The 21,804-nt window shown below is 37.0% G+C and overlaps 4 protein-coding genes across 6 annotated transcripts; 2 read left to right on the top strand and 2 right to left on the bottom strand.

Moving 5' to 3' along the window:
* The first annotated feature begins 623 nt into the window (after positions 1-623).
* LOC132122380 (CD59 molecule (CD59 blood group)) lies at positions 624-3,235 on the top strand. Its single transcript, XM_059532590.1, has 4 exons — positions 624-724; positions 2,060-2,165; positions 2,277-2,378; positions 2,492-3,235. Exons 2-4 carry the CDS (start codon positions 2,111-2,113, stop codon positions 2,689-2,691), a joined length of 357 nt encoding a protein of 118 aa, XP_059388573.1. The 5' UTR covers positions 624-724; positions 2,060-2,110; the 3' UTR covers positions 2,692-3,235.
* Positions 3,236-5,502: 2,267 nt separating this feature from the next.
* Positions 5,503-8,689, top strand: aplnr2 (apelin receptor 2). Its single transcript, XM_059532578.1, has 2 exons — positions 5,503-6,028; positions 6,753-8,689. The coding sequence occupies exon 2, from the start codon at positions 6,975-6,977 to the stop codon at positions 8,199-8,201; it is 1,227 nt and encodes a 408-aa protein (XP_059388561.1). The 5' UTR covers positions 5,503-6,028; positions 6,753-6,974; the 3' UTR covers positions 8,202-8,689.
* Positions 8,690-10,788: 2,099 nt separating this feature from the next.
* Positions 10,789-15,153, bottom strand: psmc3 (proteasome 26S subunit, ATPase 3). Its single transcript, XM_059532564.1, has 11 exons — positions 15,010-15,153; positions 14,408-14,488; positions 14,192-14,317; positions 13,966-14,070; positions 13,733-13,795; positions 13,499-13,636; positions 13,274-13,417; positions 12,214-12,459; positions 11,981-12,126; positions 11,524-11,605; positions 10,789-11,146 (listed from the first exon to the last, which is right to left on the bottom strand). The coding sequence occupies exons 1-11, from the start codon at positions 15,049-15,051 to the stop codon at positions 11,036-11,038; spliced, it is 1,284 nt and encodes a 427-aa protein (XP_059388547.1). The 5' UTR covers positions 15,052-15,153; the 3' UTR covers positions 10,789-11,035.
* Positions 15,154-16,410: 1,257 nt separating this feature from the next.
* Positions 16,411-21,593, bottom strand: mtch2 (mitochondrial carrier homolog 2). 3 transcript variants are annotated; one of them, XM_059532534.1, is made up of 13 exons: positions 21,459-21,593; positions 20,647-20,731; positions 20,405-20,511; positions 20,052-20,075; positions 19,861-19,917; positions 19,581-19,638; positions 19,394-19,445; positions 19,263-19,322; positions 18,919-19,012; positions 18,694-18,741; positions 18,046-18,113; positions 17,715-17,790; positions 16,411-17,245 (listed from the first exon to the last, which is right to left on the bottom strand). In XM_059532534.1, exons 1-13 carry the CDS (start codon positions 21,543-21,545, stop codon positions 17,159-17,161), a joined length of 903 nt encoding a protein of 300 aa, XP_059388517.1. In that variant the 5' UTR covers positions 21,546-21,593; the 3' UTR covers positions 16,411-17,158. The 3 variants fall into 3 exon arrangements, with proteins under 3 accessions (XP_059388517.1, XP_059388527.1, XP_059388536.1); XM_059532544.1 differs by lacking the exon at positions 21,459-21,593 and adding an exon at positions 21,156-21,419; XM_059532553.1 differs by lacking the exons at positions 20,647-20,731; positions 21,459-21,593 and having other exon boundaries at positions 20,026-20,075; positions 20,405-20,427.
* Positions 21,594-21,804: the final 211 nt, after the last annotated feature.

Below are 21,804 nucleotides of genomic sequence, written 5' to 3'. Positions count from 1 at the left end.
AAAAAATTATCTGGTCTTATGTGACTCTTATATTGCTTTAGCATTTTATAAGGAAAAAAATCTTGAAGAGGTACTGAGCATATGTGCATGTAGCATAAAGTCAGGAGTGCTGATCAACAGGAATAAATGGCTCCAGCCAGAAAAGGTTAATAACAAGAATTTTTAAGAGAGACAAATGACATTAATGTGTCTTGTTTATGCATGTAAGATTATAAACATTGAAAATGTTTGTTGAATGGTGTTTTTTTTTTTCTCTTAATATATTGATGAGGAATAGAAAACTGTAATATTCAGCTTTCTATCACAGGATTCTGAGTAAATGTTATAGAAAAGGTGGCAGGTTCATTCGTAAGAACAAAATAGCAATGCAATTAAACAGTTACATAAATTACAATGACACTATCAATACTGTACTACAGAATAGCTCAGTTTTAGGATGACCTGTCCCTGATTCTAATGTACAGTTGCGATTGCTCAATTATTTTAATAATGCATTGTTACAGCAATATTATTTATTCTTTTTAGCTCTTTAAATATGAACACAAATTACCCAAAAAATGATTTCATTTAAATATTTTAGGAGAGTAGAATTGCATACAATAAAAGCACAAAGATTCATTGAAGAGCATTGTGGGCGTGTTTACAGAAGCATGAGTGGTTCAGTCTCTCCAGTTTTCAGACTGGTTTTGATGTGTCTGTGGTTGGATACCTTCTTCACCCTGGGGTAAGACTGAATAACTGAGAGATTATGTATATTCTTTGCTTGTGAACCAGGCTGATTTAGATTGCCTTTTTACAACTTTAGAAAAATATAAAGCATTAAATATATCGACTTTCCCAGGGACAGCTATATACATATATATTATTATTATTTTTTTTTTTTTCTGAGGTTATGGTAGAAAATTACGATAAAATGTGGCATTTGATTTAAGGTGGTCATTGGTTTCAGTCTTATGAATATTATTGATTCTGAAAAGAAAATCAATCCATAATTTCATGAAAGGGAGACAAGCTGTCACGGGTCAGAGAGTCAAATAAATTCTTAGCTTTTTATAGTTGGTTATTTCTCCAAATTCGTATTTTTTTTTCTTGTGTGAATCCTACCGCAATTATAATTTAAATAAAGTTTTTTAGGTAAACAATAAAACACAGGTGTACATTAAGAGCAGTATATCATATAAGTATATCGTATATACAATCAGTAAATTGTTGTGTTCTCAGAACAACCATGTTTATTATTGTTATTATATATATATATATATATATATATATATATATATATATATATATATATATATATATATATATATATATATATACATGCATGCCACATTGTGGCAAGTGTTATGCCATAAATGAAACATATGTTATGTATAATATATATTGTATCTTTATGATTCAAGTTCCAGTATGTTAATAAAAGGATGACATGTTCAGAATGAAGTTCAAAAGACAAATAATACAACAGAATAGATTCAGTAATGTCTAAAGCTTAATGATTATGTAAAATAACAAGGCGAACAACAATAGTGGTTGTGGTCGTAGTTGCAGTAATAATAGTAGTAGATACAGGCCAGATAATTATTCAAAACGTGCTGTATCTCAGCAAAACTACGTACTCCTTAGATGACCCACAATTCTTTCTCTTAAAAAAAACAAAATTCTAAATTGTCATCATATGCTTATCATCATGTGGTTCCAAACCAGTATAATTCTGTGACTTCGAAACAAGCAAACAAATAAATAAATACATACATACATACAATTTTTGAAGAATAATGGTAACCAAGCAGTTTTGGTGATGGATGACCCACCAAATAACATTATGATCCACAGAAGAAAGAGAATCACACAGTTTTGGAACAAAATGATGGTAAGAAGCAACTACAGGCTTGGTGTTTATGTATTATCCTGTTACAAGTCCGAAACATTCTGAATGTGAGGGTTTGAGTTCAGCCTGCACATTTCTATTTGTTTTATTTATTTATTTTTTAATTTAGCACAATTTTTAACATTCATGCAGTCACATAAACACTAATTCAAATTGTACTTTACTCAGATTCCTCTGTCTCTCTCTGTCTGAGGATTAGACTGGTAAACTGAAGGCATTATGAAAGCTTCTGTTGGAGTGTGTGTGGTATTCGTTCTGGCTCTGGTGGGGCTTGGTATGTATTGTCATCATGAAGCCTGTGTGTACCATGCATAAGATGTGTTCTTATCATATTTGGCATTACAATTTAAAAAAAAAAATGTTATCTCTGTCTTTGTCTTTTAAGGCTCTGCCATTAAATGTCACAGTTGTAAGGACTACATGGGCACATGCTCTAAAACTCGAAACTGCTACTATGATGATGCCTGTTTGTCCGTCTACGAGAGAGGTCCCAGCTTACTCACTCTTAGAGAATAATGTCTTTCTGTATTCTAACAAACCATTTCCATGACCCTTTGACCTTGCATGACATATCTCTCTGCTCACCCCGTTTTCTTCTAGGTGGTGACACATACAGGCAGTGTATAAAGTACTCTGATTGTAACTACAACACAATCAGAGAGAAGTTTCCCGATATTTCCAGCTTCAAGTTCTCCTGCTGTACCACTGACCTGTGTAACGCAGCAGCTGTGTCCGTGTCCAGCCGCTCTGTGGTGGGAATACTGCTCTCACTAGCCCTCTTCTGGTGGGGTGTTCTCTAAAACGCTTCTGCATTGTTCCTCGTAAAGCTGGTAGTGGTATCATGCAGTGAGAATGCAGAGATCTTCTATATCTTGAGTTAAGTGGTCAAAGAAGCATTCACAGCTTAAATCTCAGTTGTATGTTAAAACTTTGTGCTCACTGCTAAAGCTTGTAAGCTAAAGCTTGTATTTTTTTGAGTTTTGCACTTAACAGTGAAAGGGAAGCCATTTGATCATAATTTATTGTATTCAGTGCTGCTTTATGTATGTGTACTCTTTCACGGCTAATCCTGTTACCCAGAAAAGTGGTACGACTGAGTGGGTTATGAGGGATGCTGACATTTTCAAAGGGTTAATGTATTATATCATCGTCATTTTCATAAAAACCCTTTACGCCTGCTTTTCCTCTGCCTTGTTAATGAATGTCTGTTTTAAAACTTAAAATCATTGCGTGCAATATTTAGACGTCTTTTCAGTGTGCTGATTAGCTTCTTGTTACCACTATAGCCAGCGAAACTTACTGAACCTTTATGTGAACAATAAAATGAACATGCAGTTTTAAGCAAATTGAGAGTTTGAGAATTTTGTTTAGTATTTACAATAATTCCTTATAGCTGTTTATAAGCAACTTACTATGCTGAAGCTTGGGGTTCAGTGTGTGATTTATGTTGTAAGGCAAAATGTGATGTATCTTCAGCCAATGTTAACTACATTACTTAACAATTAGAAAAACCCATAGGAAAAAGATCCAGCCGTAGCGTCTTTAAAAGCCACGACTAACACGTATCACTGCAGCACCCCATCATTTATACCTATTATTTATTCACTTTGATTCAGGAATTTTAAAGTTAATTAAAATTATAGGTAAAAAAAAAAAGTAAATACATGTACAGTGATTTGGCGATTCCCCTTATTGCTTTAAAAGTGACATAAACTATTCTTTATTTGTGGAATGTCTACCCAGACTGATAATAAAGAATAATAATAAAATTAATAAAAATAAAAGAACATATATGCATATATATATATATATATATATATATATATATATATATATATATATATATATATATATATATATATATATATATATATATATTTCAACTTCAGATGGAATTACGCAAATTAATGTGAATAAGAAAACGGATACTGTATGTTAAATATGAATAGTGTGTTGGGTATTGTTTGGGTATCATTATGTATCTACAGCTTTTGTTACATTCATTTACATTTACATTTGTGCATTTTGCAGACACTTTTATCCAAAGAGACTTACAGTGCATTCAGATTTAGTCAAACTCTAGATTCATCTCACAAAATATCTATTTTTTCTAAACACTTTTTTTATGGGAATGTTTCATCTTTCAAATTCTTCATGAATTCACATTTCAAAGATCTGAATTCATGCTGAGGGCATTGCAAATATCAAATTCATTTTGGGGAATGCTTAATATTTTCTAATACATAATTAATGAAATGCAAATATAAATTAGGTTACAGTAAATACAATAATTATACATACACAGTTATTTATATTGTATGCATTTTTTGAAAATAAGAACTTATCTTGTACCACTTCATGTCTATACATCTCCAAATATGCATGGCTCTAAAATACACAAATATGGTCATCAGTTGTTTTTTTGGTTGGAGTTATTGGACACTGATGCAAGAGATGGTACATAGTTTTGCTTATGTACAATTTATAGTTTGACCCAGTGCTCTGCAAACAGAGTGTGTTTAACTCATGTCATACATATGACCTCACGACCTCTTTAATAGACCCTCACTATTTGTACAGCTGAGATCAATTGGGAACAAGAGAGAAAAATCTGTGAACATCTCTGTGGCACTGAGAGGCTAGTGTGAAGTGTATAATCTACATATATATGCTAATGCAGTAACCAGGACAGTCAGAGGACAAAATCTTTAGGATGGGCCTCCCACTGGCTAAGTGTTTTTTGTTTTTGTTTTATTGAATAATTGGTCTAGACTATAGTTCAAATAGAGATGCAAACAGGAAATTTCATCTGCTCCTTCCACTGCTAATAAAAGTCTCTCTGAGCAACTTCTCTTCCCCTGACTATTGTACTCTGCACATATTCATTATTAGCATGACATACACGTTACATTTTTAAATATTTGCTGTGTGTCATTGCATTGCATCATAAATAGCTGTCCTATTGACTCTGTAAAGATTTTCTTCAAGACAAAAGACTTTCCCTTTTTCATTCTTATTGAGAGTGTCAACATACAAAAACACACAAAGCCCCTAACAGGGAATCCCTGAGATTTAGAAGTGTTTAAACAACACAACTCTCAGACTGCTCAAATAGTTCAAACGAGACCTCAGACATGCAGCTGAGACCAAATACGACTTCACAATGAGTTTATTAGTTAAACAGAGGCAGGTGAACAGTTCACATAATTATACATTATAATGTGAGACTGACTGTTTATAAAATAACATTCACATTCATTTTGCCTTGTTTGATATAGCAAGTTTATTGTTTATTTTCTGCAACCTACCATACCAAAGTCTCTTGTCCTGACCAATTTTGGAAGAAGTAGTCAGAAATAAGACTTGTATAAAAATAAAAAAAACTTGTATAAAATAAAAAATGATAAACTTATAGTTAGTTCATAGTAAATTTCTCTGTGATTGTATTCTTTGAATTTAGCAGCATGAAACTGATGAGAAATGATAACTTTACAGCACTAGGCATGTGCTGATATAGAAATGTATGCAACAGTCCAGGTCTAACTCTTTTCCTGGTATAAAATCACCCTCTAGTGTGATTCAGTGAACAGTCTGTACAACAATGGGCCACACATAATGTCTCTGATTTCCTGATCTCCCAATGTTTCAAGTAAACCAATATTTGTAAGAATGCATACTATATTTACTAATACAACCTTGTGTATGTAGTGGTAGTGCTGTCCAGAGGTATATGCTGTTTGCTACAGTGAAAGACATTGTTATGTGTATAAAGCTTCTTTCAAGCCTGAGGTGTTCTGAGTTTACTCAGTCTGTTTAAAAGCAGAGGGACTGTTTGGAGATCTCACAAAACTGCTACGGGGTGGTCCTATTTGAGAGGAGGATGACAGAACAGAAAAGGGAATGGACACAAAAAGGAGATGGTCTTTAAAGAGCAGACACTTCAGTGAAGGTGAGACACAGAAAGAAGCATTCGATTCTGGGAGAGGGAAGAAGTCGACAGAGATCAAGAGAAAACCATGGACACATAGTAACTTGTGTCCTTCTTTTAAAAAGATAATCTAAAAACGGAGAGACCAACCACAGAGAAGAGAACACTGGGCACATTTAGAAGTAGAGGCAAACTCTTATGAAAAACAGGTAAGAGATTATTTGGTTTGGATTATTTGAGGTATGATAGAGAAGCATTGTATCTGGGATAGATTTTATTACAGTTTTTCTTATATATGTAGTTTGTACATCATTTTTTCAGAATTATTACTGGAAGGGCATGTATTTACGGATGTGGATTATCTATGTCCACGTATAAAATACTCTGCCTGGCAAAAAAAAGAAAAAAAAAGAAGAGGAAATTAAATTCACTGTTTGTATTTAAATAAGCAAATACTTCTAATTTTGGCATGTTATATGTTTGACAAACGTTTTTTAATCCTACTTGATGCAGTGTGTAGCATATCTGTCAAACAACCACATCAGAAGTATCCCATGGTCATAATCCAAGACGACAATGTCAATGTTCATCAGGCTGAAAGAGAATCAAATTGTGAAAGGGAAATTGTCAGAAGAAACTTTAACTATATAGAAAGTGTGTGGGATATATTGAAATAGACAAATATAATCATTGCAAATAAACAAGACCTCAGGCAAAAATTTATGTAACCCTTGATGGAAATAACTGTTGAAAAAAAAGCAATCCAGCAAAAGCACATGCAACTGTTTTTGGCCAGACAGCCTATATAAGCAGGTTATTTAGGGGTTGAGAATGTATATGATACAACCAGAAATGATATGATAACTATTTCTCATCTGTTTTTAATGCACAGCTTTCAATAACCTTTTTTCTTTTGTCTGTGATATCCCACAGAAATTGATGAGGACAGAGGAGGAAGGAAGTGTCACTGACTCTTCCAACTATCGTGGGAAACTCCCAAATATAGAATCCAGGGGAAAGACAAGTGCTCCCATCATCATTCTTCTTCCAAAACATTCTTCCCCTCTCAAGCGCTTAAAAAGACACTCTCAGTTCTCTTTCCTGCTCATATCATCCACTTGCTCTCTGCACTAAGTGCAAGTGTGTGGCTCTCAGATGTCCGGCTCTCTGCCCTTCCCTTCACCCTCGCCCTTTCCCTCATGTGACTACAGAGAATGGTCTGCAACCTGGGTGCTGATTCCGAGCGTGTACCTCCTAGTGTTTGTCGTGGGTTCCCTGGGTAACGGCTTGGTGCTATGGGTGTTCCTGGACCGCCAAGCGAGAGGCCGCGGGAGGACAGCAAGCAGTTCCAAATCTTCCCAGACCACCGAGTCACTTCCTTGTCCCTCCCCTACATCTTCTCGAACAGTAACAGAGTCTTTAATAGCCAGTCTAGCGTTGGCTGACCTGGCGTTCGTCATGACCCTGCCGTTGTGGGCGGCATACACAGCGCTGGACTACCACTGGCCCTTTGGCCATGTCCTGTGTCAGGTGAGCAGTTACATTGTGGCACTGAACATGTATGCGAGTGTGTTTTCTCTGACTGGGCTCAGTGTGGAGCGGTACTGCGTCATCACACGAAAGCGTGGCAGTGGCTCAAAGCAGGGGCGGTCAACCACACGCGCCAAGTGGATTGTGGGTAGCGTGTGGCTGGCGGCTGGAATCCTGGCACTTCCTGCTCTACTTCTGCGGACTGTTAGGGAAGTAGATATGGAAGAGGGAGAAGATGGTGATGGGCAGGACGGACACGTGTCCTCCTGCTTATGTGACATGGACTATTCCAGCTTGATCTCAAGTGAGCTGGACCCAGCAGCTTCGGAGCAGGTGGAGCTGATGTGGTCAGCAGCTTTGGGGTTAAAATCAACTCTGCTTGGCTTTCTATTACCTCTTGTAGTGCTCCTCCTCTGCTATGGCTGGCTAGGGCGACTTCTTTCCCGACACTTCAGCCTAGGCCCGCGTCCTGATCATACACGCCAACGCAGGCTCCTCCGTATCATCATCACCCTTGTGCTGGCCTTCTTCCTCTGCTGGCTTCCCTTCCACACCAATAAGACACTCTCTGCTATGGTGGAACTGGGCATCCTTCCCTTTTCCTGCAGTTTCGACCAGTGGTTGGTGGCGGCCCATCCATACTCCATCTGTCTGGGCTACGTGAACAGCTGTTTAAACCCTCTGCTGTATGCTTGCTGTGATCCAGCTTTCCGGAAGCACTGCAGCGGTCTCCTTGTGTGTGCATGGGTCAAATGCAGAGGTCAGAAGGAAGGAGAAGAGAACGAATACCACAAAAGTTCACCAATACCATCTGGGACACATGAAGTGACAGTTAGTAAAGAAGATCAATGAAGAGAGATTTATTTGGCAGACTCTGTGACAGCTGAACTGTTTCTGTGGAAAATTCTCAGAGGACTGTGAGGATCAGTTTATTCTTTCCATTCATCTGTGAGATTTAGCATGAACTTCACCCCCTCAAGAAAACAAGATGCCAACATAGTGTGGGAACTGATAAACAGACAGGATCCAGTGAAGGTTTTCCCATGACATTATGCCTGAAGAGTAAAGAGGAGCTTTCAAACTCAAGATGAAATAAAGCTGCATTTCCCAACTTTATGGTGCCATTCAGACTGTTTGTACAGTGTGGGCATGTTGTTAAATTATGAACTGCTTAAAGTATGATATTAGGCCTTAAATGCAATCTTTTTTTCCTTTTTTTATACATTTAACCAAACTTTGAAAGCCTGTTTAGCCCTATCATTGATTTCAGGATCGATAGGCATGTATTTTTGTATTTAAGAATGTACAATTATGAAATAAAAAAACAAAAAAAAAGTGTTGAAAACTTTCTTCAAACCCAACAACGTAGATTGATTGCTACAAAACCAGTGGCGCCCCCAGAAAATGTTAACAGGGGTGGCCAAATGAGGCCACAGTAAATTTTGGGGGTGGCACATTAAAATAAAGAAGAAAAAAAAATAAGGGTTTGCAATATAGACAAAAAGTTATATCTCTGTGAGTTCTAGGATTGTATCGATAACGATAATTACACTATTTTGCTGAGTGTTATTGTGCTGATATCTTATTTTTAATTGTGCTGACACCTGATTTTTTTTTTTTTTTTTTACCTTTACACCATTGATTCTAAAAGTGTGCACCATATTTTAGGTCAAATACTTGCATTTGGGCTGTTACCAAGCAAATGCAATCAGTATCAACAAAATTGATCTTTGCAATGTGAAGTGCATCTGAAGTGCCATTTAGATGTTTTTACACACTGTTTAATGCAGCTCCGTGGAACATGGAATACTTTAACCTGCAGTTACAAATGAATAAATAATGTTTTGATATTTTAAAGATAAAACATTGAAAACTGATGCTTGAAATCATTTAAAAAATGAAAAGGTTCCATTAAATGTGAAATTAAAACCGCCAATAGGTGGCAGCGAGTCACTATTAATAAGTGAGTCATTGCGATTGAAACGAATCATTTAAACGGTTGATTCATTCAGGAACGAAACACTTTAATGTTGCTCAGAGATGCAAAACTGGGGCTGCAGCAGGTGCTGCACTTTTTTTTCACTTCTTAAACTATTGTGAATTTACATTCTGCATTTAAATTAATAGGACCCACTGTAAATAATCCTAGGGGTGGCCAGAGTTTATACAGGGGTGGCCGTGGCACCCATTGGGGGCGCCCCTGTACAAAACGTTTAAACACATCAGCACTAACAATAAGTGTGTCTGAGGATTTCTACCAACCTGACACAGCAGCATTTCCAGGCAAAAAGAACACTTCTATAATGTATGTAAAGTGCTCTATTTTTACGCACTTCTTTCATACTTTATATAGTAAAAATTATTCTTTAGTACTTAGTAAGACAATGAGTTCGCCTGCACATGCAGCCTTGATGGTAAACATACTTGGCTTACTGTCATTAATGGAGGCTCGGCTTGTGTGCAGAGTTCAACCCAACTCATTACATTAGGCCTACTACCTAGAGGGAGAAAAACAGAAATAGGAGATGGAGATGCCGGAAGAATTGATGCTGGGAAGGTGTAATGAGAGCTGCTTATATAGGCTCCTAATGATGATTGACAGAACTGAATGATTAGGCTCCTCCCAAACCTACCTATGGAACTTCATTCAAATGTGCCATTTAAAATTTCAAAAAATGTATTTAGTCACTTGAGTGGACAAGTGCATGAAAGATGGGTTCAAGTGTACTACAAGTGGTCAGTAAATACATTTATAAATAGATCGTATATTAAATGCACATTTTAGTTCATATTCATGGTGTCCCAAAATAGCACAGTTCTGTACACTTAGTTGATCTTAAGAAGTACCAAGGAATAATTTTTAGTATACGATGTACAAAATATGTACACAAAAGTACATGAAGTCGTGGCCTAGAGAGTTTGACTCCTAACCCCTAGGGTTGTGGGTTTGAATCTCGGGCTGGCAATAACACGACTTAGGTGCCCTTGAGCAAGGCATCAAACCCCCAACTGCTCCCCGGGTGCCGCAGCATAAATGATGCCCACTGCTCCGGGTGTGTGTTCACTACTCTGTGTGTGCACTTTGGATGGGTTAAATGCAGAGCACTAATTTTGAGTATGGGTCACCATACTTGGCTGAATGTCACGTCACGTCACTTTCTTTCTTTTTTTTTTATTTACATTATGGAAGTGAACTTTTTTTTATTTATTTTAACCTGGGTTAACAAAACCAATGGTATGAATTTGGGGGAGGACTAACTATATGAGCAATGGCAGACGGGAAGCGTTTGTAAACAGTCCTTTTGCAATTACATTTGATACTTTTGTTGCAAAATTATACGAATGGAAGAGGTTGGTTACAAAACTAGGATTACTAGAGGTTTTCCCATCATTATTAATAAAACAGGAATATATGCAGAAACAACACTTGACACCTTCATAGAAAAAGAGCACAAATAATGGAAAAATGTTTAATGAACTGAAAGACAAAAAGTTTAACTGAAAATATTCCATAAGTCATCACTGTGAGGCAGTCCAATCTGATTTTGGTTGATCTGTCTCCAACAGAACCAGGTAATTACGCAGAACAGTAATGGATCCCAGTAGCAAAGGTTTACAAGTGTACTTGATCCTGCAGTTGGACCTCTTTCATGCTCCCACACACACACACACAGTCCTCTACTGGGTTAAGCATAGTACTGCAGATTGGCTTTCTTCTTCGCCTGCACCTCCAGAATGCCCTCCATATAGTCCTCATGGTTAAGTTCAGTGGCCCCACGGCGCAGAGCAATCATGCCCTAACATACAAAAGCAAACAATACACATTTAGGTAACATGCAATAAAATTCAGGAGTAATGACAATTACCATAAGAAAAAACAAAACTGGTGTTTAAGTGGAGCATTAAAGTATGTAATTTAGATTCAGATTTTGTTTTGAAAATAAATAAAAAAAATATTTTTATCCAGTATCATCAGACAGGTTGTATCGCATTAAAGCTTGTGAATAACTGAAATACTTTTTTTCGTACAAATGTGCCCCTTTTGGGAATCAAACTTGTCACACAAATGACATTTAAGTCCTGGTCCTTAACCACAATGCTAATAAAAACCTAAAAAAAAATAAAATAAAAGATACTAGCAGTAAAGTTAAAAGGTTGGAAAACTCATACTTACAGCTTCAACACAAACTGCTTTACATTGAGCTCCATTGAAGTCATCAGTACAGCGTGCCAACTCTTCATAGTTCACATCAGGACTATAGCACACAAAGGCAAAGATAGAATCATGAGATAAATGATGGGAGAGAACATAATGCTAATTTTAGAGAATTATTCAAATTTGCATAGCAATTGAACTTCTGTTTTGCAGATAGAACAGACAAATGACTATAATGCAATCCAATGAAACGAACATAAAAGCTCTGTCGTTTTGTGACTTTAACATTATTCTTCATTAACTCTTGTCCAGAAAAAAAAAACTGTGCTCTACCACTATAAATGTCTCATCAGTTGATTTGCAAAAATACAAAATGAACATTTAAAAAGCAAATGCACAACCTAACAGTAAAACATATATAAACTCAGAACAACAACCAGGACCAGCTGAAACAAAAGAACAAAATGCTCCATACCAGACATTCATCTTGCGTGAGTGGATCTGCATAATGCGAGCACGAGCTTCCTCGTTGGGCATGGGGAACTCAATCTTACGATCCAGACGACCTGAACGCAGCAGAGCCGGGTCAAGGATATCCACCCTGTTAGTGGCAGCAATCACCTTGAGGGACACATACAAAAAAAAACACACTTGACAGGGCTGACAGGTCCAAAGTTATGACAGAAGCATATGGGCTCAAGTGTGTACCTTCACTTGCATGTTGGGCTGGAAGCCGTCTAACTGATTGAGTAGCTCCAGCATGGTCCTCTGCACCTCTCTGTCTCCGGCCTTCTCACTGTCAAAGCGTTTGGTGCCGATAGCATCCAGCTCATCAATGAAGATGATGGAGGGAGCTTTCTCCTTGGCAAGAGCAAATGCATCACGTACCAGTTTGGCACCATCACCAATAAACATCTGCACCAGCTGAGGGCCAGCCAACTTCAAAAATGTTGCCTGAGAAAGGACAGTAAAATAATTAAAAAAAGTTTAATGCATCAACACAAACTGTAGTGCAGGGGTGTCAAACTCAATTTCTACTCAGGCCATATTTGCATTATTTGTATCCCTTAAAGGGCTGACTATAAATCAAAGACCAATTTAATTACTTTTTTTTTTTTTCTTTTTCTTTTTAAACCGCACCAGTTTTGGGAAATAAACTTAATTTATTAACTTATTTTCTTTAATAGTACTATGTAACAAACATGTATGTGATGCAGATCATTGGTTCAATTTAACAATTTAATTGCCATGATTTTGCCATGATGTGATGCCATAATTTGTGTTGCATGTTTGAGAGTGAAGCACTGTGTTGCAGGCAAGCAGCCCATGATGGTGTTTTCTGTATCTCAGAGCGGCTCGGTCTGCAGGAAATGCAGAGATGGATTTTATGAGGCGGCACATCTGCTCCGAGTTTGAGTCACATTTAACATTAAACATCTGCCAAAAAAAACTTGTAATGTGAAGTGCTTGAAAATAAATGATGCTTTAAAGGTCCTTGCAGTTTTGCGTCAATTTTTTTTTGACTGTTTAACATTTGAAAAAGATGATATTAGTAATACTGAAAATGATATATATACTGTAAAACAGTATTTTTTTTCTTAAATACTATATTTTTTCAGTGAAATATCACAACAGTAAGCACAAATGCATAAGCACAATTGATATCAGAAAAACAAAACACTGAATATGACCCCCCCCCCCCCCCACCACCACCCCAAATCATGCAGCCTTAACACTGATGGTTCTCTCTCGCTCAGAGGCACTGCACCTTGGTTTGTGCTGCACAGGCTCTGGCCAGCAGGGTCTTCCCTGTGCCTGGTGGTCCGTACATCAGAACTCCCTTCGGTGGTTGGATCCCCAGATTCTCAAACTTCTCTTTGTGGTTCATGGGCAGAACAATTGCCTCCACCAGCTACAAAGAGCAAAGCATTGAGCTCAGAAATAAGTAAACTAACTCGCGATCTACAATACTGTCAGTGAGTAACTTCGATACCTCTTGAATCTGTTTGTCAAGGCCACCAATGTCACTGTACTGCTCTGTAGGCCTCTCATCCACTTCCATGGCCTTAACTCTAGAGTCATACTCAGTGGGCAGAGTCTCCAAAATCAGGTAAGAGTCTTTATTCACACCCTGTGAACAGCAGCAGATGCAAATTCAACACATTTCAAAGCAAAACAGACGTTTCAAACAACTCACCATCAACAAGGGAAACTAATTATCACTTACCACAAGATCACCAGGTTTCAGTTTCTCGGCATCCACCAAACCAATCACAGGCAGGAAATAGGTCTGCAATTATAGCACTATGTCATACACTACAAAACCATTAAGAGAAAGTTACATGAATCAATATTTAAAAAGAAAAACACATAGGAAAATGTTTGTGATGGAGGAAAGAAAAGCATAAATGGCCACACAATAACAATGCTGAAGCTGATCAAATCACATAACTGACTCACCTGCCGCGTGGAGGTTTTGATGACGGCACACTTGCCCTTCCTCTGCGAGTCCAGATCAATATTGGCTCCATCCTCCTCTTGGTCATTAGGATCTACATCTAGCAGCTTCCATTCAAACATATCACACATACAGACTTTAAATCCCATACACATACTAGATGCAGACAAAAGAGCTCCTTATGTCCCACTCTAACACGTTAAATAAGATGTCTAGAGGACATTTTACCTCTATGACGTTAGAGACGAGGTAGGGCAGAGTCTTGTTCACTTTGATCTTCTCTGTGTTTTCCTTGATCTTGTCTTTCATGGCTTGCAGCTCATGAGTGACACGCAGAACTTCACTCTTCATGATCTATAATCATATTCATCATATTGAGAACTGCAAGAAGACACCGAAAACAATTATCTGCACAGTAAATGTGAATTACAGTATGGAGGCTACCTTAATCTCACTGTCCAAAAGACGAGTCCTCTGAACGATCTCCTCAGTGGACATCTTAAGGACTTCTTCGCCGATGCCATCCTATAAAATATAACGGAGGAGTTATACAAGATATACAAGTTGTCTGTTTTCAAGTCTTCCAGCCTCTAACCTCATAAACATCAGGTATCCTGTATACTTCAAGTTCTTATACTCAAACAACATCTACTGATTAGACTAATGTGAGCTGCAGGAAATCTCAGTTACCATGATCACTATTAGCTCAACATGCTAATGTTATCCTAGCAAGCCACAATCACACTTTTACTAAAGATGAAACTTACTGCGAGATTTTTGTAGTTTTAGACCGACTTAAAATTAAAAGTTGTTCTGGAATTATATACCACAGTGATTGATCGTATGGGCGATTTCACACACTTATAAAGACTGAATGAAGCAGTGTGAATTTCACTGTGTCATGCTATGCTCTTCCATCAGACTCAAAGCCAGCGCTCAAACATCATTTAAACACGCCACTCCTGATACATATTTCTGCACATGTGTACAATATTTAACAGTTTGGGAAAATAGTATAGAACCACGGGAAAAAACATTTAACAAACCTCCACTTCATCCCAAACTGATCTGTCATTCAGCGACGACATCTTGAAAATGTTGTTTCTGCTCTTTCTCTTCTTGTAGACTATTGGCGGTTGGCAAACTTGCTCATTGTGCAGTACCGCCACCAATGGGACAGGAGCGTAGAGTACAAACAGGCAAACAAAAAACATCAACCAAATCCTCCAGTTACTTAACAGTGTGTTTATATTATATTAAAATTCTTTAATCTAAATCTGTGGTTTTGAAATATATATATATATATGTGTGTAGAAGAATTGTGTATTTTTGTTTGTCTCGGGACACTAAGGACATTTTGTAATGTGAGGTGATGTTTTTTTTCTTCATATAGAAGCACACTTTCAACAGCTGTTATACATAGTCCTGTTTCATGTTTTCCTATTCTGGATATAGAACAATTTAGTTCAGTTATTATCGTGTCGTTTTTGCCTTTAACTCCTGTCTTGATTAGTAGACCTAGCCTACATGAGTTTCAACTTCAGGAGGATCCATTGCTTGTTTTGCCAGATCATCAGCTTTGGATTCCCGCATGTGCAGGGCATTCACACGAATCTTATAAATTTTTTCCATATTCTGTCATTTAAGCAAATGTAGAACCATTCCATAAACTATATTCAGTTGTGATGTAGACTGTGAATCTGAGCACAATACAACATTCAGTGACTGACCTTCCTCTGCCCATTCAAGTGCTAAAGATAGCCAATTCTGTTGTAAAAACTGAAACATCATTAGATGTGCTCTTCTTTAAGCTAAATTTGAATTTTGGGATATATATTGATGAAGCTGTATGACCAGACCAACATTGCATTATGGTTATTATTAAATGAAATGCTAGAAATGCTACAGGAGAGGATGAAAATCAAGAAAAAAAATAAAATACTGAGAGCATCTTTAAACGTACCAAAAAAGGTAAAAAATATTGTATAGCAAATTAATATATGTTAGTGCTTAATGTAGTAATATCAAAGGCATAGAATATAATTGATGTACAAAGTCATATACATAACTTTATAATTATACATAATTGTAGACAGGACAAGTAAACACTAAGCTTAGCTTCATTAGCTTTGGCTGATACTTCTTTAAATTTTTATCTTTTCAAAAACATATATTATCAAACAAAACTAGCAGACCCCTGGTTTAAAAATCCATAGTGGTTCATAAAACCCTGTTTAATAAATCACTTTTCATACTTGCTTGCACCATATGTAAACAATATAAACACTATTCACAGTTCCTGTTAAACTGTATTTTATTTACTTTGTTCTCCAGAAAATGACCAATTCGTAAGCGAAGAACAATGTTACAGCTAGATCCTGAAAGAATTATGTATAGCACCCGTCTGTTGTGCAGATGATGGACGACTAAGACACAAAGACCAAAAAAAGCATTCTCACATTTATTTGGGTCAGTTAAAACATCATTAGAAATAAAAAACTGACTGTGATTGGACCAGAGCTCTGATGGAGATGCAGCTGGAAATTGCCCTCCACAACACACACTATTCTAACTCCCTCACTGATACGAAGCCACAGAGGCGCTTATCTGTCAAAATCACCAGGGTGGAGGTAAAGCCTAAAAGTTATGCAAAACACATCTGCTAGACATCAGATAGACCGACAATGCAGTGGTATGAGGTGCTGCATAACCTTCTTCTTACATGAACACATACAACGCAGTCTACTATTAACAGAGTAAAGAAATTCATGTTTGTCAGCCAGTCAGTGCATGAACCAGCAGAGACAAAAGCAGGTGTATTATTACTGTTTTACTGACGAGCATTATGGTCAAGCACAAATAACAGAGATGTAAGGGGCCTGTACTGGACTCGGGCACAGATGGTCTGGAGCACCTTCCACTGAAATAATACTGCGGTTAGTTTAACTTGGTTATGTATACAAATCCCTGGGTATTAAAATAAAGCTCTTTACGCTTCACGATTTCAAATCAAATCATAATGTAGTGAAAATCTACTGACAAAATTAACAGTAATAATCCTGGAGGCTGATGCGGACTGATTATCAAAAAACATTTGTCATCTTAAATAAGTGCATACGAAGAATTAGGAGTCCAACTTTGTGGGCCAGCTCATTTATATTATTATAATTTTAGACTATGCTGATAGCTTCCCATTCAAAAAAATATCTTCTGCTCAATGGCGTACATCTTCCCTGCAGGCAACTTTCTGAAGAACAGACTGTTGCCTCTGCCCATGTTGCCCTGAGAGACACAAGAAGAGACGAGGGAACCAGAATTATATTTTCTGACAGTTTCTTCAAATGTTACTTATTGCTAAAGAAGTCATGCCTAATAATGAAATGTCTTAGTAAGTCACTGACAAGTTTTTTTTTTTTCTGTTGCTCAAGATGTTCTGTCACTCATCCAGTTTAACACATCCACTTGTTTGGATGACAAGAGAAACATCTTGATACTGAGCAACAGAAAATAAGAATAAAAACATCCAGATGACTAGAATAAAATAGTTTCAGGTTGCTTTATGCAGTCTTGTAGGTAAACTCATTATTACAGTAGTGTACTGCTTTATTCTATTAGCCCTTTGATTTAATTAGCCTATTCAAATTCTAATTAACATTAAAAGCCCATCAGCGGAAGAACTAAGACATTCAAGAAACATGAACAAAATTAAAATCCCCATTCCCATTAATTCATATCAAGAAAAACTGCTCACCTCTCGGCTCAAGTGACTCCAGCAGTAGAGCCAGTTGGGATAAAGAGCAGCATAAGGTGGCAGACCTCCAGCCAGCCTGGATCAGATTAGGAGAAACATTAGTTACAACAATTCCTCCATTAGTCTTTAATACTTTAAGGACATATAGGTAGCCTACAAGCCAGTACACATCATAGAACTTGATCATTTGAGAGGGGTGAACAAGTTAAAGATTAAAAGCTTCTTTTAAAGTTAAGAAACCAACTCTCTATCTACTGACTCGCTATTCAGTCAAATCTCATTTAATGCCATTCAAAAAATGCTTCCACTAGATTCACACAACATCCCTTACCCACAGTTATTTACTGCCATCAGGTTGGACACCAATACAAATGGATACGTCAGCATACTTGCAAAAAACTGAGCAAAGATGAAAAAGATACAAGTACAAAAGAAAAATACATTAGAATGAGAGCAATAGCACAACTTAGTCAAACAAAACTACACTCTAAAGACACACTTAATAGAGTTGCCATTGGCTGAGACATTTTTCATTGTACTTGTCAGACACACACAAAACACACATATAAATCAAACAATAGCGTTTTCCAAACCAAGAGCTGTCTTGTTTTTTACCTTCTATATTTTTTTAATTTAGACATCTCTCTTATTTTTCTGTTACAATAATATTACTGTTTTTATTAATACAATTAAGACATGTAGAAACTATCGGACTATAAAAAACTATAAGTCCTAATCTCTCCAGCTTTTTAAGAATATGCATACATTTGTAATATCATCTGAAAGCATAAGAGCTAGAATCATCAGCCAATATTTCTTTTTTTATTATAGATCATTAATAATTAGTACTGAAACGTGGCAACCATGTTTGAATAAAAATGTCTAAAAGCATATCTATTATTTTAAACAGAAATTACAGGCTGGTGGTGGGTGCTTGAGAGACTATACATTATGTAATGTTTCTGTAAAAATAACTTACCCCAGTCACAGCTTGAGAGCAGTTTTTGATCTCTCCTGTATGACTCGTCTGAAACAGGCACAACAGGACAATCAACAGCTACAATTGACACAAATGTTGTTCTAGCAAAACAGTATGCAACGATGAATAGGTAAATACTGAAAGATTAAAAGTATCTCACATAGATAAAATGAAATTTTGAACAAATTTAGGGTCAAGATGTTAAGTTTGTGTGTGTTTATGTACCGAGTCATCTATAGCATATGCGTTTATGAAGTGAGCAAGCATGTTGCAGATCCACAGGGAAAGAACATCACCCAGTAGACGAGGAATGAGGCCACTGTTGGTTGACAAACACATAAATGCTGAACGTAAAGACACAGAGTTGTATAATGGCCAGACAGCATTCATGAAAATATATATATATATATATATATATTTTTTTTAGCACTTAAAATGACTAGTACACTACTAGTAAGGTTGACTTCGAGTTTTTTTCCACATGCATTTTTAACATGGTGCCATTCATTAAAAACGGTAGAACTATTAAAAATGCATCATGAGAGATTACCTCATTTGGAAATACTTACGCAAAAAAACCCAGGATTCCCTCTTCTCTGTAGATGGTAACTATGGAGTCAAAGACACCACTGCAAAGAACAAAAAAATTATTAATTGTGCAAAATGGAGAAGAAAAACTACTGAAAAGAAAACAACTGACCTGTATTTGGCTTCTCTACCAATAAACTGGACCATGCATCTGAGTGTGATCACTGTGGGGGGGGGGGGGGGGGGGGGGTCAACAGGTAACATTCACAGACAGAGAAAAGTGAGATTCAAATCACAAGACCGGATATTATTTGTATATTTACTGTATTTTATACATTATTTGTATTAACCGTATTTACCATGAAAAGGGTGTGTGACAATTGTAGCACATGAGCGTGCAATCATCTCTTTAGTGGTCTGAGAGGACAATAAAACAAAAAGGGGGAAAGAATCAACAAAAACATGCACAAAACATTTTACATTTAAGTAAACAATAACTGGTGCAAATTAAAGTCTGTTTGCAAATATTTTAGAATTGTGTCATTGAGTCACATCAGACTCATGACTATATAAACATGTTTTGGCTGACAAACAAGAAGGTATGAAAACTAGTTCAAAATTCTGCTTTAAGCGTTTCACCTCATTTGCTACATGTTGCAGAGAACCTTCCTCTGCTTTCTGACTGCTTCCCACCATCTGAGAAGGTGAAGAGATGAGATACGTGCTATTATATCATCTCACATGTGTAACTAACAGTAGCAATGCCACTCAAAGTTTAAATTGATTCAAGCACTAAAGTAATACCTTTGAAAACACATACGTGTTCCTACCTCAATTTTTTCCTCCTGGCATTTCTGTGGGTTATAGCAATAGGTTAGAGCCATTTCAAACAGAGTATAAATAACCTCTGCTTAACTGTGCCCAGCCAGATAAACACAAAAGTCACATTGCAACAGTCTGAACACTGCAACATACAGCGAGCAACACCCTGCACAAATCACGGTTACTAAGGCCTATCTAAAGGCTGGAAAACATTACATGGAGACTTGCACTTTACTGACTGCAAATGGTTATAGAAGAAAAACTGGGCATCATACACCAAACAACTAAGGATTACACACTTCTAGACTTTAATAACTAAACAAACTTAAAAAAAATTAAGAACCCGGTGTGCATATTGTACCTGTAAGACTCTACTGTGAACAATGGTGCCAATGGTCCCAGCACAAAGCCTTGGGGTGAGACCCTTAAACAGGCCTGATTTCCCATCAATCTTGATGATGTGTTTGGCTAAATGAAACAAATGCAAGTCTGAACTGCATGCATTTCCTAGAATTCTTAAGATCAAATTAATTAATCAAATGAAGACTTAAATTAATGGCTATGGACACAAAAAAGAAGCAATCGTTCCCTTGATGATCTTACCATATGCAAAAAGCCCTGGAAGCTGGTACACCTGTCGACCAAACATATTTCTTCCTAGGGTAGGAGGAAGAGGTTCATGTCCAACCTACAATTGCAAAGATACAAAGGTTAGTTCACCAATAAAAACAGGTGAACGTGACAGACTGATACACAATATATTTTATTGTGACTCTAAACAAAAACACATGTAGGCACTCGGTTCCCTCTTGTAGTACAGTTATACTAATATCTGTTATATACAATATATGAAGAAATAAACAACCAAAACCAAAACCTGATTAAATTTACTTTCACTTCATTTTATATATATATATATATATATATATATATATATATATATATATATATATATAAACAAACACTTTAATAACCTGCAGTAATCTTTATTAATAGCCCGAAAGACAGCGGACACTGGTGTAAAAATGCTTATAATGCATGAACACAATACAAAACTTGTAAGTATATTCACAAAAACATAAAATGACATCTGACAGACCAAACAGCCTGACCTTTCTGACCATTAACTCACACACCCCAGACAGACAGCGGTCACCACCCTGCTCGTACAGTTAACTACCCCCATAAAGGTGAGCACAAACACCTTTATCCCTGTAAACAAATGTACTCCACACAACGATGCTCATCTCTAAAAAGCACACACTGCAATTTCTCTGATATTAAGCAGGTTACTGTTCAAAACGAGCTGGCTAACGTTTATCAACATGCTATCGAAGTAACGTACTCGACAGCAGCGCGTGAGCAGGCGTCAACTTGCTACTGCTCTCATTTTGCGTGTATTGTGTAAATCCTACCTGAACTAAAACCTTGATGTACATAAGAGGGTGGGAAAGGATTGTTAATCCAGACCCAAGGAGGACTTGGCCACATGTGTCCGCCATTACTAAGCCGATACGAAACGTCCCCCTCCTTGACAGAGAAGGTCCGTTGGTATACAGTGTTGTAGTGATGTGCCGTTCGTGAACGAATCGTTCTTTTTGAACGAATCTTTTAGGTGAACGAATCGTTCACGCAATCCACTGACTCATATTTCTCGTTCTCGAAGCTCAGTTCATTTTCACCAGGAGAGAAGCGGCAGACAGCAGAGCTTATTAATCCTGCGGATTCTTTGCTAGTGGTGCTTGCAAAAAAAAAAAAAAA

The sequence above is a fragment of the Carassius carassius genome, chromosome 3 (assembly GCF_963082965.1).
Source record: "Carassius carassius chromosome 3, fCarCar2.1, whole genome shotgun sequence".
In the NCBI taxonomy this organism is placed as follows: Eukaryota; Metazoa; Chordata; class Actinopteri; order Cypriniformes; family Cyprinidae; genus Carassius; species Carassius carassius.
Note: the sequence above shows the minus strand (reverse complement) of the source record. Positions and strands in the feature narration are given on the sequence as shown.

Bases quoted from the DNA above. Each gene is read 5' to 3' on its own strand.
- LOC132122380 (XM_059532590.1), top strand. From the start codon at position 2,111: ATGAAAGCTTCTGTTGGAGTGTGTGTGGTATTCGTTCTGGCTCTGGTG. The intron at 2,166-2,276 runs GTATGTATTGTC...TTGTCTTTTAAG, and splicing joins TCTGGCTCTGGTGGGGCTTG to GCTCTGCCATTAAATGTCAC. The intron at 2,379-2,491 runs GTCCCAGCTTAC...GTTTTCTTCTAG, and splicing joins TTTGTCCGTCTACGAGAGAG to GTGGTGACACATACAGGCAG.
- aplnr2 (XM_059532578.1), top strand. From the start codon at position 6,975: ATGTCCGGCTCTCTGCCCTTCCCTTCACCCTCGCCCTTTCCCTCATGT.
- psmc3 (XM_059532564.1), bottom strand. From the start codon at position 15,051: ATGTCGTCGCTGAATGACAGATCAGTTTGGGATGAAGTGGAG. The intron at 13,418-13,498 runs GTATCGAAGTTA...TGCTCTTTGTAG, and splicing joins TTGACAAACAGATTCAAGAG to CTGGTGGAGGCAATTGTTCT. The intron at 12,127-12,213 runs GTACACACTTGA...GTGTCCCTCAAG, and splicing joins AGCCCAACATGCAAGTGAAG to GTGATTGCTGCCACTAACAG.
- mtch2 (XM_059532534.1), bottom strand. From the start codon at position 21,545: ATGGCGGACACATGTGGCCAAGTCCTCCTTGGGTCTGGATTAACAATC. The intron at 18,114-18,693 runs GTAAGTTATTTT...ATCTTTGCTCAG, and splicing joins GCTCTCAAGCTGTGACTGGG to TTTTTTGCAAGTATGCTGAC. The intron at 17,791-18,045 runs GTAAGGGATGTT...AATCTGATCCAG, and splicing joins ATGGCAGTAAATAACTGTGG to GCTGGCTGGAGGTCTGCCAC.